This window comes from Ruditapes philippinarum, unplaced genomic scaffold (assembly GCF_026571515.1).
Source record: "Ruditapes philippinarum isolate M1 unplaced genomic scaffold, ASM2657151v2 ctg6808_1_1_1_1, whole genome shotgun sequence".
Taxonomy (NCBI): domain Eukaryota; kingdom Metazoa; phylum Mollusca; class Bivalvia; order Venerida; family Veneridae; genus Ruditapes; species Ruditapes philippinarum.
In genome coordinates, this window is record NW_026862175.1 from 7,942 (window position 1) to 24,967 (window position 17,026).

The 17,026-nt window shown below is 31.6% G+C and overlaps 1 protein-coding gene across 4 annotated transcripts; it reads left to right on the top strand.

Moving 5' to 3' along the window:
- The first annotated feature begins 4,464 nt into the window (after positions 1–4,464).
- LOC132718176 (uncharacterized) lies at positions 4,465–17,020 on the top strand. Of its 4 annotated transcripts, none has more exons than XM_060701808.1 (6): positions 4,465–4,503; positions 12,813–12,931; positions 13,188–13,274; positions 13,893–14,118; positions 14,513–15,281; positions 16,421–17,020. In XM_060701808.1, the coding sequence occupies exons 2-6, from the start codon at positions 12,847–12,849 to the stop codon at positions 16,523–16,525; spliced, it is 1,272 nt and encodes a 423-aa protein (XP_060557791.1). In that variant the 5' UTR covers positions 4,465–4,503; positions 12,813–12,846; the 3' UTR covers positions 16,526–17,020. The 4 variants fall into 4 exon arrangements, with proteins under 4 accessions (XP_060557791.1, XP_060557788.1, XP_060557789.1 ...); XM_060701805.1 differs by having other exon boundaries at positions 4,473–4,503; positions 12,733–12,931; XM_060701806.1 differs by having other exon boundaries at positions 4,473–4,499; positions 12,733–12,931.
- Positions 17,021–17,026: the final 6 nt, after the last annotated feature.

Consider the following 17,026-nt stretch of genomic DNA (forward strand, 5'->3'; position numbering starts at 1 on the left):
GATAAACATACACACGGCTGTTATTGTAAATACTACAATTTACTATAGAGAACAAGTTAAATGTTGATGCTGCACATCAAAGACGCCGCCAAATGATGTGAACAGTCAATCAGCATTGAAAATCGTTCTCTATTACAGTTGAATATCCGAAGCACAAATCAATTTTTTCTCCATGTTCTTGGTATGTGCTCGTTGTTTAATAATAAAGTTGCATATTTTTGTGAAAAAGTAGAACCTAATGCATAAATTCACAAAATAATGCCAGGTCTGAAATTCTTAAATGTTTGTCTGTTGCGACAAAGACTGAAACGTCTGGTCGAATCAAAATAAATTGGATAACAAATAAAATTGAAATGATTGGTATACTTAAAATAAATTCAAGACAATATGTGCCGAGAATATACCCATTTAAATATTGGTACGAATTGCATAATGTTCGAATGATTTTGAGGACAAACTGTTCTGCAGTGATCTCCCCTTACAGGCCGTAGCGTAACCGGTTTGTTGTACTTTCTTAACGGTTGAGTGAGAACCGCCTCTCTGATAGTGGGCGTGGTTTAGGCTTTGTAACTTGTAATTTAATGATTCGACAAGTGATATTGATCAAAGTTGTCCTGGTTCCCTTCTACCCCGTCAACGAAGACTAAATGCTAGCATATGGAGCATAATATCAAATTTAATATGACAATTTAAGGCGGAGCCGAACTTCAACAGAGGCGAAGCAAATGAAGTAAGTGACACTGCCTCAGTTGTCACCTCTCTCAACGGTTAAGTTTTAGAACGATCGACTATAGACTGGCTCATTGGCACGTTATTTATTATGTAGATAAAATTAGATAATGATAAAAAGAATATGATATTCAAACATGGCACTATCACTTCAGTTAAACGTTTATTCTAATCCCTTAAAGCTCTGTGACATGTTGTACATCATAAAAGCTATTTTTATTAGAAAATTTAAAAACAGTGTGATTTTGTTAAAACAAAAAAAAAAAATACACAAAATCAAGTCTAAAATTTTCCCCATTGCTGTATCATGCAGGCTGTCCAGCACCTTCTGACATAAAATTAGGGTGAATTTTAGGGCAATATTTAAGAAATTTTAGGGCTAAAATTAGGAATTTTAGGGTACATAATAGAAATGTTAGGGCTACAATTTGGAATTTTATAACTAAACTAAGGCCCCAAAGGACCATGATGTGGGCAAATCTTTGCATATTTGACACAAAAGTAACTCACAAATAATGTTCTAGTTTAGTTAGAGCAAAGGTGTCTAACAGTGTGGACCCACTTGTCAACTGCCTCCCCTGTGGAAATGGTCATAGTCAAACCATGTTCAAACCATATTTGAAAGATGTTTTTTCAATGGCTGAACATGTCAAAAAGAACATGCTCTACCTATGTTTTGGGAATGTTTTAACCACGGGTGTCTAAAAGGAATTCTTATACAGTGAAATTCATGCACAATGCAGCTTTTGATAATATGGACAAATGAAATTTGTGTACAAGTAGGAAGTTAAAAGGCATTAGCCTTAGTACAGTCATATGAACAAATTGGAAGCATCTATAATCAACACACAGAATTGCACATCAAAAAAGTTCATCACAAAGACCATTCAATTGCAGTTTATCTAGATCATATAATTGCAAAATGTGTGTACATGGTAACTGGAAATGAGCTTTATATTAGTGAACTTCCAAATTATTTTGAGTGTGATTAATTAAATTATATGAGTCTGCATTTTCCTAAATTGCACCATATGAATGAAAGAACAAGAATTGAAAGAAATTGATAACTTTGTGGCAAAATAAGCAATTTCTCCTACAGATGCATCGGAAAGGATAAATCAGTATGAGAAAAAGAATTGTTTTTGCAAAGTCTATGTTAAGACATTTTATACTTGATAAAGTTGTCATAATGATCATTTTAAAATATGATATGATATAAATGGACCACTTCAGCCATTTGGAACAAAAGAACAAACATAAAATTCAAGATATCTGGAGTTGGCATAACAATGTCAAAATATTCCAGAATAAGTGGACCTCTTATGGTTATGATTAAGTTTCAGGACCATGATATGGTAGTGTTTTTGCTGTTAACTGTCAATATGATAACTGCTTTGATTGTATGATAGCAATGTTACGGACATAGTCAAAGTAACTTTTAGTTGAAACGCAACCATTTGAATGTAACCAATTTTGAGTTGGCAAATCATAGCAAATCATTTTTAACCATTCAAAACATAGTCAACTTTGTTAAATCATTTTTTACCATGTTCAAAACATGGTCAACTTTGTTATGTCTGTGATCATTTTCGCAGGGTTACAAGTTATAAGTATGTTTATAACAAAAGATAAAAAATTAGGAATTTCAGTGAAAAAATAGGGCTTTTTTAGGAATTCCCTTTGAATTTTTCACTTTTTTAGGAATTTTAGCCAAACTGAAAAAATTAGGATTTTTTAGGAATTTTAGGGACGCTGGACAGCCTGTGTATGGAAAAATGCATATCTACTAGACGCCGCTTGCAAGCGGCGTCTAATGAAGGAATACTCACATCTTGATCACATTAATAAGCTCAAGTATCAGATAACATTACAAGTCTATTTCCAGGTTGCAATTATCCATTAATAATGTTTATTGTGTTTATAGATATTGTAAATGCAATTTAAACTAATGTTATGTCTTTAGATATCAAGTGTGCATAGCAAAAAAAAAAAAAAACACGTGAATTTCTACTGTTAAATTAATGCAAATTCAAATAATAAAAGTGAAAGAAATAAAAAGTACTCGTGATATAGGCTTTATCTTTTTTCTCTAAAAGCTTCATTTCTTTCTACAATTGTACATGAAGCATTTTCTTGTAACTTTAAAGTGTGAAGTGAAGAAGGGCAATCCGTAGAAAAATCACGGCTATGGTACCATGAATGTAGGAAAAATATACAAAATGTTTTGCAATTTTCATTAATATCTCGTTGAAGACCACAAAAATATCTGTCAACATTCACTGTAATATCACATAAACAAGGTGGATCTTGCACCCTCTATACAAATATAAAAAGATAGGCAAGAGATAAAGTAGTACATTGTTCAAAACAAATTAAATGATAAATTTTTGTTGTGGTTATTTTTATAAAATAGTATTGACAAATTATTTAAAAAAAATACATATATTTTAAAGACGAAATGTCCAGTTGGTTACTGACCTACACAGTTTGGTACAGGTATATAAACTTGATGTGTGATAACTTGGAAAATAATGATTATAGTCGGACAATAAAGAGCCAGTTTTTTCTGAAAAGGACACAAAAATCTGATTCGAAGTACACTGTACTTCAGCAAAAACAAGTTTGAAACTTTCTGACAAGGGAAGCTGGCGTTACCTTTTAAGTTTTGTGCATTTGTTTATCAACATAGCTTCTGAAATTCATTAGTCATATTTTGAGAAAAAAATCTTAGCAGAATATTTCAGATTAAGTCTAGGGTGAAAGCAAAGAAATGTTTCTGTTAAAACAGATTGAGCTCTACTGCAGTAAGCTTGATCTCAGCTTGCACTCTATCCCCTCAAGAAGATGATGCTGTTTGAGTCTCCTCATTTTTTGATGACACTTTTAATATAGATTTCCGTAGTAGATATTGTCGTTAGATATTACAGATGCTGCCAGTTTCATGTCTACTTTGTATTCATTAATACATCTTGATAATGTTAATAACCTTGTATAGGTGATGATCACCGGACTCTTTCCAATGATAATGGATGGACTTATTAAAAAGTAACTATATTAAATTGTTTATATTTAACTTTTACAGGACCCGCAACATAAAAACGTTGTGCTATCATGTAGTGGGTATTGATAGAATTTGTCTTATTATTACACTCTAATCTCTTTTAATAATTAACACAATTGTTTAATGTTAGCTTCAGCTGGAAAGTAATTACTCTAGTGTGTATAACTGTACTATTAATATTTTTTTAATAGTTTAAGTTTATTAATAATTAACTTTTTGTAGTGTCTGTTCATATAAAAGAATTGATGCATAACATTCTTATTTGTCAGTAAATCACCTATTTTGCTGACTGCTTATTAGAAATGTGTAGCAAGTTACCGCTGTGTACAGGGAATGTTATCTTCTTCAGGTCACATGACTCCTTCGATACAGTGTATACTACAAAAAGGAGAGAGAAAAAACGTTATATAAAAGATAAAGTTTTGAAGGGGGTTTCCAGCAGCGATTGTATTTTAAATACTCCCTATATAGTATACTTTCAGCTTTAAAAAATGTAGGTAATTGTAACGTAAACTATGTTTAATTTTATCATTTAAGTATACTTTTACGCAAAATAAAAGTGTTTATTGTGAGCAAATACTCATATATATTTTTATATGTGTCGTTTTTGAGGTACTTACCGATGCACGACGGAAGGAGCCGAACACTTGCGAGTTATTGAGTACGTGTCGCATTTTTTTTACCATGACATTCTAGTTATTGGATTTAGGTTGGTGAGTCAATTATAATTTAATTTCATAACATAATGGTTTCTATATGTACTTTTGAAGTCTATTGAAAGCGTTGTGAGTCATTTTTCAGCTGTCAATAAGTCATAAGCTGCATTTTTTTCTAATTGAATTTTTGTACAATCGATTGTTCTAATTACAGACATGTTACAGTCCGTTTTTAAGGATATAGAAATCAGATCTCCACCTGTTTAATACATCTTTGACCTATTCAAAACAGACGCTTCTTTTTATAAAGAAGTAAACTTTCTCTACATTCAGTTTATACATGTAAATGAAAAACTTGTATGTTAAAACTCTATATTGAAGTATTTAAACTTCCTGATAAGATAAACCATACAGAAAAAACTACGGAAGCCCAATGAAACCGATTTAAGTTACAAGTTAGAAGGCAACAATTCAAACTTAGGTGTGTTTAGAACTCAGAGGTTCCGTATAGCCGAGAAAATGCCATATTCACTGCAAGATAGACAGGAAGATGTAAGTGAGATAAACGTATTATTATATTTCTTATATTTTTTTTTTAATTTTAAGAATTGTAGAAATATAGCTTGTACGTTAAAAGATTAACTGATTATAAATATCTTTTATATAAGGGTCGGGTAAAAAAAACAATTTCTATAGGAGGCAGAGGTCGACCAAGCTATCTTTAACAGACTTGGACAAACTCCATAAGTTGCTATTTTAGCCAGTTCTAGCTATTTTAGGCAAACCTGGCTACCAAAAAATCTACGATGAGGGACTATATTGTCGAAACTGATATATGTTGCCTGTATTTGTGTAATTCCCCAATTTCACCACTTTCGTCGTCCGGAAAAGGAATAAAGAAGATTCTGCAATATGAAAAATAATCAAATTATTTTTTTACACATTACAAAACCAACAAAACTGACAGTTATGCAAGTCTAAATACTGTTCCAAATTTTAATTTTACAATTGGGGAATTACACAAAGACAGGGCCAAAAATCAGTTTTGGCGCTTGCGTCCCTCATCGTAGGTCTTTTTTTGTTGCAATGTTTGGCTTAAATAGTTACAATGGGCTAAATAGCCACATTTGCCTCGTACTGAAGTTGGTTGTTTTTCACAACGTATTTTAAGTAATACAGATATAATCACCTAATCTTTTAACATAATAGCTATATCTTTGCAATTCTTAAAATCAAAATATAAAATTAAAGAAATATAATAAAAAGTTAACCTCACATCCATCTTCATGTCTATCTTGCGGTCAATTTGGCGTATTCCCGTCTCAACGGAACATCTAGTTCTAAGAACTAAGGTAAAAGTTCTAAGAACTTAGCTCTAAGATCTAACATCTAAGTTCGAATTGTTGCCTTCTATCTTCTAACTCAAATGGGCTTCCGTACAAAACATAACAAAACACGATGAGCAAGTAAGTGTAAAGTAATAAGTTAAATACTTAGGTAATCGATACGTATGTGGTTAACGGTTTGTCTAAACCACAGGCGTTCACCACAATTGCAATCGAAATAATGGTCCAATTATCAAAATATAATCACCCATTTATGATGATTGGGTGATTATTTTATGATAATTGACCATTATTGAAATGGCAAATGTGCCGGACGCCTGTGTCTAGATCTAAACATAACGTAGATCAGACTACCGGATGCAAATTAACCTCCTCTACTACATTGTTAGACGCCGCGTGCACGCGGTGTCTAGTAGATATGCATTTGTCTATATAGCAATGGGAAAAATTTTAGACTTTATTTTGTGTTGTTGTTGTTTTTTTGTTTTTTTTTTTTTTTAACAAGATCAGAGTGTTTTCAATTTAAATCAAAATAGCTTTTCTGATGAACAACATGTCACAGAGCTTTAAGGGATTATTAGAATAAACGTTTAACTGAAGTGATGCTTGAATATCATATTCTTTTTATCATTAATATCTAATTTTATCTACATATCTACATAATAAATAACATGCCAATCACCCAGTCTATAGTCGATTGTTCTAAAACTTTACCGTTGAGAGAGGTAACGACTGATGTAGTGTCACTCACTTCATTTGCTCCGTTTCTGTTGAAGTTCGGCTCCGCCTTTAATTGTCGCCAATTTAATTAAAGTGACGGGGTGGAAGGGAACCAGGACAACTTTGATCAATATCACTTGTCGAATCATTAAATTACAAGTTACAAAGCCTAAACCACGCCAACTACCAGAGAGGCGGTTCTCCCTTAACCGTTAAGAAAGTGCACCAAAATCTGCGCACTGGTTACGCTACAGCCAGTAAGGGGAGATCACCGCAGAACAGTTCGTCCACAAAATCATTTGAACATTATGCAATTCGTATCAAAATTTAAATGGATATATTCTCGGCATATTGTCTTGAATTTATTTAAAGTATATCAATCATTTCAATTTTACTTGTTTTATTTATTTATTAATTTATTTTAGTTATTTAATTTATTAATTTATTTTGCTTCGACCAGACGTTTCAATCTTTGTCTCAACAGACAAACATTTCAGAAGTTCCGACATGGCATTACTTTGTGAATTTTTGCACTAGGTTCTACTTCATCTCAAAAATATGCAACTTAATTATTAAACAACGAGCACATACCAAGAACATGAAGAAAAATTGATTTCTGCTTCGGATATTCAACTGTAATAGAAAATGATTTTCAATGTTCACATCAATTTGGGGGTCTTTGATGTTCAGCATCAACATTTAACTTGTTTTATCAGTGATAGACGTCTAAGTGCACTGTTTCTAAAAATAGCTAAAGCAGATGAAGGTTTTTTTACACACAAAACAAAAAGGATCTTTAAAAAAAAATACTCTGCCGAACTATATTTGTTTTTTTTCTTCTTCATATTGATCTTAGGAAACATGGAAATAGAATCATAAGGATTATGATATTGAGCCTTTTACTGAATTTTACGCTTAAAATTTTTGAAATATTAAAATCATATGCGTATGTTGGCACATACAAATTATTTTAAATTGAAACAAAATGTGAAGTCTGAAGTAAATCCTTTAAAAGGAAAGAAGAAGTAAATCAGAACTAGAAACAAAACAATTTATTTCGTACTCAATTGTTTTCGTCTCAATTCATTTTTACCGCCATGTACATTCTTTTATTTCTATTATAGTGAATGTCGTTTTATCTCAAAGAAAAACACTCAAGTAATTGAAGTTTAATCAAATCGAAATTTCAATAGAATGTTTTTAAATGACAACGTTTTGTTGATACGAAATATCCGAATCAACAGATTTGCAACACCTTTGAAAATAACAAAAGAAACATAAAATCCGAAAAAAGAACCGAAAGTAAGCTTTCTAATCTATAATACTTTGGTAAACAAACCATTCAATAGTTAGAAGCTACTAGTATATGAATACTTCATTAATATGTAAAATACGTGAAAATTATAAACTTTGTATCCATCTCAAATAAATAGTTGATAATACCGGATATGTTCGTTTACTTGTGTGCTTTTCGCCATTTTCAAGGGCATGAGTAAACGGGATCGTGGACGTAATTGTAAGTGGTGTTTTCGTTAATGTTTGACCCAATTATTTCTCATTAAAGCAACGTAAAATAATCTGCAGGAAGATGCATGGTAATATAGAACTTATAATGTGTAGGAGAATGCATGCTTAAACAGAACTTAAAGATGTATCTGAAATTGAACTTGATAAGTAAAAGAGCTTATAAATGTAGATAGTTCGTTTCCAAATACAATATATATCAAATTTCTAAACTATTCCTTATTTTGTTTTGCAAATAGTTTGATCAATTTAACAGTTGTCTTCTGTTACCTGGGAACATCAGTCGAATAATTAAGAGCTGAGAACTTTGTCGATATATTGGGCATACATGAAGAAAATGATAATCATCTTCAACGATATTATCTTGGTTGCAAAATTTAAAATTATCAAAAGCGCAGATATTCACTATTCAGGTGATATTAGCACGGTTAATGCATAATTATCTGACCAAATACTTTTCTATCCGGTAAATAAAAACAGTTAGGGCAATTCAAGTTCTGCAATTTTGAAAACTTTATAAAACAATATCTATGTTTTAGTAACCTGGCTGTATTTCTTTTTAAGATTATGTTGATTTCTGTATTATAAGCCAATAATGAACTTCAATTTATTGCTGTTGTGTTTGTGTATTACGGATCGTTAGCTATGACAGAGTGGATTAATGTATGTCATTTGTAAGGTATCATCGTCGTATTTAAAAAGTAATGTTACATCTTGTCTTCAGATAGATATCTAGATGTCTATAACAGTAGAAAACCCAATGAACAAACCCGGGTTTTCTTTAAAATATGAAATAAAACAATTGTAGTAATGCCATTTACTTTTAACAATTAAATAAAGTACAATTGCTAAGCCAATAGCAAAGTCCTCGGCTATTATCCATAATAACCTCTAATGAAATCATTTATGTATCTTTTGATGACATTCACACTCTATCTTTGCATATCGTGGCTAATTCCTTAAGAACGAATGTTAAAATCGCTAAAAAAAAACACTTAAAAAATTAGTTGCCTTGAGTTGGATTTGAACACAAAACCTCTCACTTCCTAAAAGAGTGCAGAGATAAATTTGTTACTAGACACTAGTTAGTTGGGACGTAGTCCCAACTAGTGTACTTACAAACCCGAAATTTCCAACTATACAGGGTAACGCCCACTGCAGTGACGTTTCATCACCACTATATATGCCATATTGTATTCTTACATTTTTCAAGGAAGTTGAATTCATAGTGATCATCCGACCATGACCGACGCATAACCGCCGCGAGTGAAAAATAGTGCTCTGTATTTCTGAAAACTTTGATTTAAGCGAATAGAAGAGGAGATAAGAAATTTATTTGTTGAAAATCATGTGCAATTGAGCTTGACTTACGGTCTTAGAAATGCAGCAGATATAATTTGAAAGTTCGAGTAGTTCTATGAATGGAATAGTAATTGGTTCATAGTAATTCTATGAATGGAGATAAGCTCACAATATTCAACTTACGCATCCGCGCCTTATCATCACATTTTTTGTATGATATTCCAGAATTTTTTGAAAAAAGACAATTTTTATCGAATAAATTTTGTAGTTGATTTTTGCAAAGTGAATATTGAAATAGAACTACATTCTGTTTAATTTACAGATAAATAGATAATTCCCGAATTTTACAATACTTACTTTCCTTACCAAAAGTGGCAGACAATTGGGTTTTATAATATGATTGATGCAGCATGAAAACATCGAAATAATTAAACATCTAATTTTGGTGAATTATCAAATTCTTTTATACATTTAGAGGAAAATATTATTATAGCACCAAATTGAATATATATAAGATGTTCATCAGTTTATACGAAGATGATAGAATTATATAAGATTTTTTTTCTTATCTTAATCATATAAAGAATCAACTGGATTCGGTAACTCTACATATGACATAGCCCATCACTTATTTTAACTTCGCGCGTGTCCATTGTTAATGTATTGTATACAATATTTTTATTGACTTTATAGTAACAATCGCAGGTGTTTTTTTCTTCCCTTTTCATAATAATCAATACGTCATGTTTACATAGAATTTGATTTATTTATACACATTTCATGGTGAAATGTCGGATAAATTATTATTACTAGTAGTATTATTATCATCATTATTTTTAAGGCAAAGCATTAAAGTGGAATTGACGATCAATTTAGAACATCAATCACAGATAACTTTATTATTATCTACACACTATAGATAATTTTCTGCAATAGACTATTGTACTACAGATTATTATCTACACACTATAGATAATTATCTACAATAGGCTATTGTACTACAGATTATTATCAACTGACTATAGATAATTATCTACAATAGACTATTGTACTATAGGTTATTATCTACTGACTATAGATAATTATCTACAATAGACTATTTTACTATAGATAGTTATCTACAATTAGATTACGTCATAAGAAGATTATGGAACAGAGAAGAGAATACTGACACCCCCGAATGTCACTACTTATAACACTTTTATTTTATTCAAATTTGACATAATGGTTTTTATAAAAATTTGCTTGTACAAAATTATATTTTATTTTCTCCAACAGCAATCTTTATCTATACTTTAAATCAACATTCTTAAATAACCTCCACCTCTTTGTCATTATTATAATGCACGTTTAATATAATTAATCTAACTAACAATACACCTTTTTTATAAAACGCGTCAAATATCAATAATATAATACACACTACTTGATAACGTATCTACGTATATACTACCAACAATAGATTGCGCAATGCCATTAAAATAACCTTGCGCGTGCGCAGTGAGTGGCGCTAATCCTGCCCCTATGCTGCTGTTTTGTACAAGGAGAAACACATGTAATGAAAGATTGTGTTTTGCATTAAGTAAGAGAACGGTATTCTTATCCGTCAGAACCTACACTTGACACAGTTTCTGGCCTTACACAATTGAAAGTGAACTATTTATTACTTGAACATAATGTGTCAAGAATGTGACAAGAGTATTGTCATTTTTGTTTATTTTCATTTGAAATGTACTGGATTTATGTACTTTAAATTAATTTAAAATACAATTAATTAGATGCAAATTGGATTATTCTGACACAACTTAGAAAAAAACATTATATCAAGTAAGTAATACATTAATTGATATACTTATTGCATCTACATGGATTGCCATGTGATCACATTGATATGTTTACAAACAATATGGTCACATGGTTATTAAAGAAATATACTCCTCCCCTTAGATCAAATTTGAATATATGTTCTCAATTGTTTTAAAATTATAAGAACCTATTTCTTCATATATTTTGAAACTTCTTCTCTATAGACTGAAAGATTAATAATTTAACTTCATTTAGGATTTTTTCATTGTTAAAAAACATTATTGTACATCATATTTTTGTCAAAATTTCTCCGTTTCAAAATTCTAGAGTAAACACCAATTCATTTGTAATGTGATAGTATTAAGTATAGAACAAACCACAAAGGAATTATAAATGGGTATTATTGGCATGTATGAGATACATGATCCGTTATAACATATACATTTGTATTTATATAGCAGATAATAAAATGTTCTAGAAAACAAGAGGGCCATAAAGGCCGCTCACCTGACCTATCGGACTCATCCGAACAATTACCTAGACAAGCATTCTGACCAAGTTTCATGACAGGTGAGTCAAAAATGTGACAACTAGAGTGTTAACAAGAATTATTCATATTTGAGCGGTGTGACCTAGTTTTTTACCCAGGTGACCCATATTCGAACTTGTCCTAGAAATAATCAAAACAAACTGTCAGACCAATTTCCAGGATACTTGGATCAAAACAGTAGCCACTAGAGTGTTAAAATTCCTGTGACCTCATTGTTCATTTGAGATGACCCATGTTCGAACTCATCCGAGCTATTACCTAAAAAGCATCATGACCAAGTTTGGTGGTGATTGAGGCAAAAATGTGACCGCTAGAGTGTTAACAATGTTTTTTCTATTTTTAGCTCCGGTGACCTAGTTTTTCATCCGAGATAACACATGTTCGAATCACATAGACAAGCATCCTGACTAAGTTTGATGATGATTGAGGCAAAAATGTGACCGCTAGAGTACGTGTTAACGAACAAGTGTGGGCGGACGACAGACGACGGACATTCAACGATTCTTAAAGCTCAACCTGAGCTAAAAAGCATACTTATTTATCATACACAATCATGTTCATAACAAATTGTTAAGAACTTTCGTTTTCAAGCATTATATTTATAAGAATATCTAAATGATATATTTCTATTGTTTTTAACAATATTTAAAGTACCCATTGTACCCAAACCCACTGTAATATCCAGTCCTAATACTTAATAATAATTGAAAGTTGAATGGAATGTGTTGAATGTGTAGAAGGCAGTTGTTATTATTGAAGCAATTTGAACAGCATAGTGGTATATTATACTATCTGATAAAATGGACGATTGCAGACAACTTATAAATTTATAAATTTGAACGATGATAAATATAGCTCGTGAAAGGTATTTATATCAAATATTAAAATACATTGGCCATGTAATTTCTTTCCAACAATGTTGACTATTTACATATAATCACTTTTTTTATATATTTTACTTTCAAATATGTATGAAAGATGAACCCTATAACCCTAATATTCTTGATTTTAAGACTTACACAATTCATGTAATTTTAGATGTTAAGAAATCACCAATAGACTAAGTACCGCAGCTCATGAAAAGAATCAGATCGTACCCTTTTTAACTTCTTTATCAGAATTTTGAACAGTGTATAACAAGAAAGGGTCCATATGGGGAAGACAGAAGAAAGTACAGAAACAGCAATTGATGTTTGCGATCATGAACAAAACGACGACGCCAGCACAACTGACTACAGTATAATGACTTTTCATTATCCCCTTCGATGTTAATCTTTTACAAAGTTTTTGATAATTTTGTATGGTAATTGTAATGTCTGTTGAGTAGCTGTATACATAGAGGTAATGTTTAGAGGATGTTTCCAAGCATATTCTTTGACATATTTACATCAAACATAATCTAAATTTAATTCATTAATAGCCAATCGTCCATATAACATGTAATGCGCAAGTCAATCTCTTCTGTTTAAATATATGGTTTTTTTTATAAATAGGTTGTTTAGACTGGAATAAAGTTTTTCGTTTCTTGGCAAATCAACTAGATGCGGCAAAATGTTTGTTATTTTTCAATACCTTATATGGTAAGTTGCAATGTTGAATACTCATAAATTGGGCTAGCATATCAAATATTACATTATTAGATCGCTTTATGGTGATAGATTTTTATATTTAGAATGAATTAATTCATTTATCATGAATTCTTTCTTAAAGGAGTGTATGTATGCCATGCTAAACTTTAAATGCGTTAGGATTCTTTACATCCTCATGATTCCTTTATACTTAAAATGAATAAAAATGATGACGGAGCATCTGTAGCCGAGTGGTTAAGATCGTTGATTTCAAACCACTTGCCCCTCATTGTAGTGGGTTCAAATCCTTTGGATTCTTTCATGTGGTGAAGCTATACAGCTAGCTTATGGAACGTTGGTGGTTCTACTCAGGTGCCCGGTCGTGCCTGTAAGGCTGGAAAGTCGCCATTTGAACGTTTCTGTGTAAGCGCAGCGTAAAGCCAAACAAAAACAGAATAAATAATGATATATGATATATATATAAATGATTTCGTCCATCAGGAGAACATTCTTTCATTGTACTTTCCTAAAATAAAAAGAAACAAAACATCAAACGATGAATTCATGAAATTGAATCATGTTCAATGCGAGTCAAAACATTTTTATTTCAAACACTTTGATATTTTAAAGGAAATACAAGATATACAGCTGAACTAAATTCTTCAGCAAGATATAAACAAGTTGAAAACGATACAAAACTTCGATTGGGCATATGCGACACCATAACTCTTCTTGTTGAACAGTTTAAGGCATGGAAAGAATACGCAGGAAGAAATGCTAAACACACAGTAATTTCCAAGTCGCTTCAAGAACTTGACTTAAATGATACGTTGCATAAATTCGAAAGTTTCATGTGGTACGTATATCTTATTTCAGTTAGACATGCACCAAAGTAGGTAGAATGTATTGAAGGTAGAATGTATTGAGCGAGCTGTGTTTCTTAATTGTCGTTAAGTAGTAAACGACCTTAATGTAGAATGTTGTAATAAAAATAATATCTTTCTCGAAACATTTGATCATTCTATAGTATATATTTCCAAGTGTGCTGCATATTTTAAACACTCAGAGATTTGCAGTTTATAAGGCAGTGAAAAGAAAGATCAACTCTTAATATTATTACAATTCCGTGTTATGGTACACACTTAAGTACTAAAAAAATTCGTTCTTTATTTAGTTATATATTTAGTTATATATTTAATATAGAACACGAACATGTAAATCCTTTAAGTATGTTGGGTGTGTGTTTGTAGTAATCCGCCCATGCTACTCCAAAAGCGTCAAGTCACATCTCATATCAAGGACGACGATTTCTGTATATCGGATCAAAACCATGATGTCATGTCTTTTCCAATGCCTCAAGTACATCTTAAAAGAACCTTTTATGCAATGGAACAAAGCAGTTGCTGCCAAGAACGTAGGAAAGTCCCAGACGGTGTACCAGACAATGTGGTAATGCCGAAATGGTGTTACCAGGAATCGATTCATCAGAGAGAAACTTTTCCAACAACAAAATACAATACAGAAAACCCATTGGAACCTGATCATGAGGAAGCGAATGGTTTGTGTAGGGAAAAGAAAAACGATCCTCATAACGAATCAGGTGAATCAAATCTGTTTACACCCTCTCAACCACATTTGACCATGAGTTCATTTTGGTTATTGATTAGAACATTTGTCCTGAAATCCAAAGAATACTTGTGTCAAGATATGTACCAAATACTTCTATGCGATACCATTTCAAAAGTCATGACAGAAACAGTCAAAAAAGAAGAAGTAATACTGTCTTTAACATACCAGGATTTTCTGGATGCAGAAAAAATCAAAACAAAAAAGGAAACAATTGCTGTGATGTATTCAAACGAAATAAGATTAGTACTGGGAGAAGCAGTTTTCTCAGACCTGAGTTTCTATGCAGAATATGCACGGAGGCAAGTAATCGGAAGACTTGGAGGAAATATCAACAAGGCAGACAAAGATTACCTTTTTCTAAACTACAACGGTAACCGAATGTATTCACAGGTAATAATTAACATTATATCTGTTTAATACGGCTATCCTAGTGTTTGTATGTGTCTAGTACAGGTTTGTGCGTGCCTTTGACAGAATGTGCATACCATAAGTCATTTACAACTAACACGTATAAGTTTAATTTAAGGATGTAGATTAATCAGCTAGTCAATTGCTGGTTGTGGGGAGTTATACAAATATATTGCTTTGTGACCAGATAATGCATTTTGAATGCATAACGTGAATCAATCTATCTTATTAAAAAGACATCAGTACTAAACAAGTTTCACCGTGACTTTCAAATTTAGCCTTCTAAATTCAACGTTATTAATCAAATAAGCATTGTTTCAAAATATGTTTTATTTCATTTTTTTTCCATGAGAAATCACTTCATATTTCATCCCCGTATGATAACGATGCACAAAGACATATTGTCTAAATTTATACATAACAGAGAATTTACATGGCGCTCAGAATCTGTCACATAGCCATAGCCAGGCAGGCATCATTCATTTTAGCTATGGACTCCGATTAGAGTTTAAAATGTTATGTCATCAGTTTAATTTATTTATAAAATTGAATCATTGATAAAAAATGAAACTTCCTTTAATGTCTTTACAATATAATTCCTTTATACATGTATATTCAATAATAATAACGTATTTGGAACGATGAAAGACTGTTTTAAATAATGTATAATTGCTATACATATTTTGTTTTTGTCCATATTGCTAAAAATTTGTAAAAGAAACATAAATCGGTTATTTAAAGAATGTGAAAGATAATTATGATCGACATATTCAGGATAACATAATGTAAATAGAAAAGGTTTGAGCGCAAAAAACGTTTGGTTGTTTTATTTGGATTTTAAGCCACACCAACACAGTAAAGGTCATAATGCGACTATCCAGCTTTACTGGAGGAGAAAAAACTTTGATGACCATTCGTGCAATATTTTAAGTATGAGCGGGTTAGTAGAGCCACCGGTCTATCGTAAGCTTGCTTGACAGTGTAAATCCAGTCCATTGCGGGAGTAAAACCTGAAGTGATTTGTCGGGCATGGGGATCCCAAAACATTCAGTAGCAGTCTGTAATTATGTATGAAATGTTTGAATTAAAGTTTCTCTCCAAACGTTTGTGTTAATTTTCAGCGCCACCTAGGTAATGAGAAAGAAGAAGATGTGTGTCCAGCCAAAGAACGTTCTGTTACTGTCCAAGATACCAGTACAGCTAAAATGGAAGAAAATCAACTGTGACTACATTTTACTAGGCGCACATCAATGTTTTAAGCTAAGCAATACTTAATAATACAATTGGCATTTTTACAAAATGGGCGCCAAAGACTGAAAATTGTTGAATGTTTCTGATACGGTTTGATTGTCTCAGTCCAAGGAATGGTATTTTTTCTTGGTTTAATCATTGTCATAGAAAGTGTAAGCACACGATTGTTTCCAGAATAATTGATCTCGGACACAAAATATTATGTTTATGTTTGTTTGATTTTGTTTGCTGTTTAACATACGCTGATAGTATCTATATGCTTGTTACTCTTTTGTGTTTGCTTATTTCTTTATATGTCTTTTCAAAGTATGACTTTTTATGCGTTTATGTTTTATAAGAATGAGCGTGTGCTTCACAAATAAAAGCATTCTTTGTGATGTGATTATACTTTGTTCTTAATTATATCATATTTTCATAATACTTATAATACCATGTGTATGATCATGTAGAAATAAACTAAATATACGATAGTTTTT

Excerpts from the sequence above, each read along its gene's own strand:
- LOC132718176 (XM_060701808.1), top strand. The coding sequence starts at position 12,847 with ATGGGGAAGACAGAAGAAAGTACAGAAACAGCAATTGATGTTTGCGAT. Across the intron at positions 13,275-13,892 it reads ATTTTTCAATACCTTATATG|GAAATACAAGATATACAGCT; the intron begins GTAAGTTGCAAT and ends GATATTTTAAAG. Across the intron at positions 14,119-14,512 it reads AAATTCGAAAGTTTCATGTG|TAATCCGCCCATGCTACTCC; the intron begins GTACGTATATCT and ends GTGTGTTTGTAG.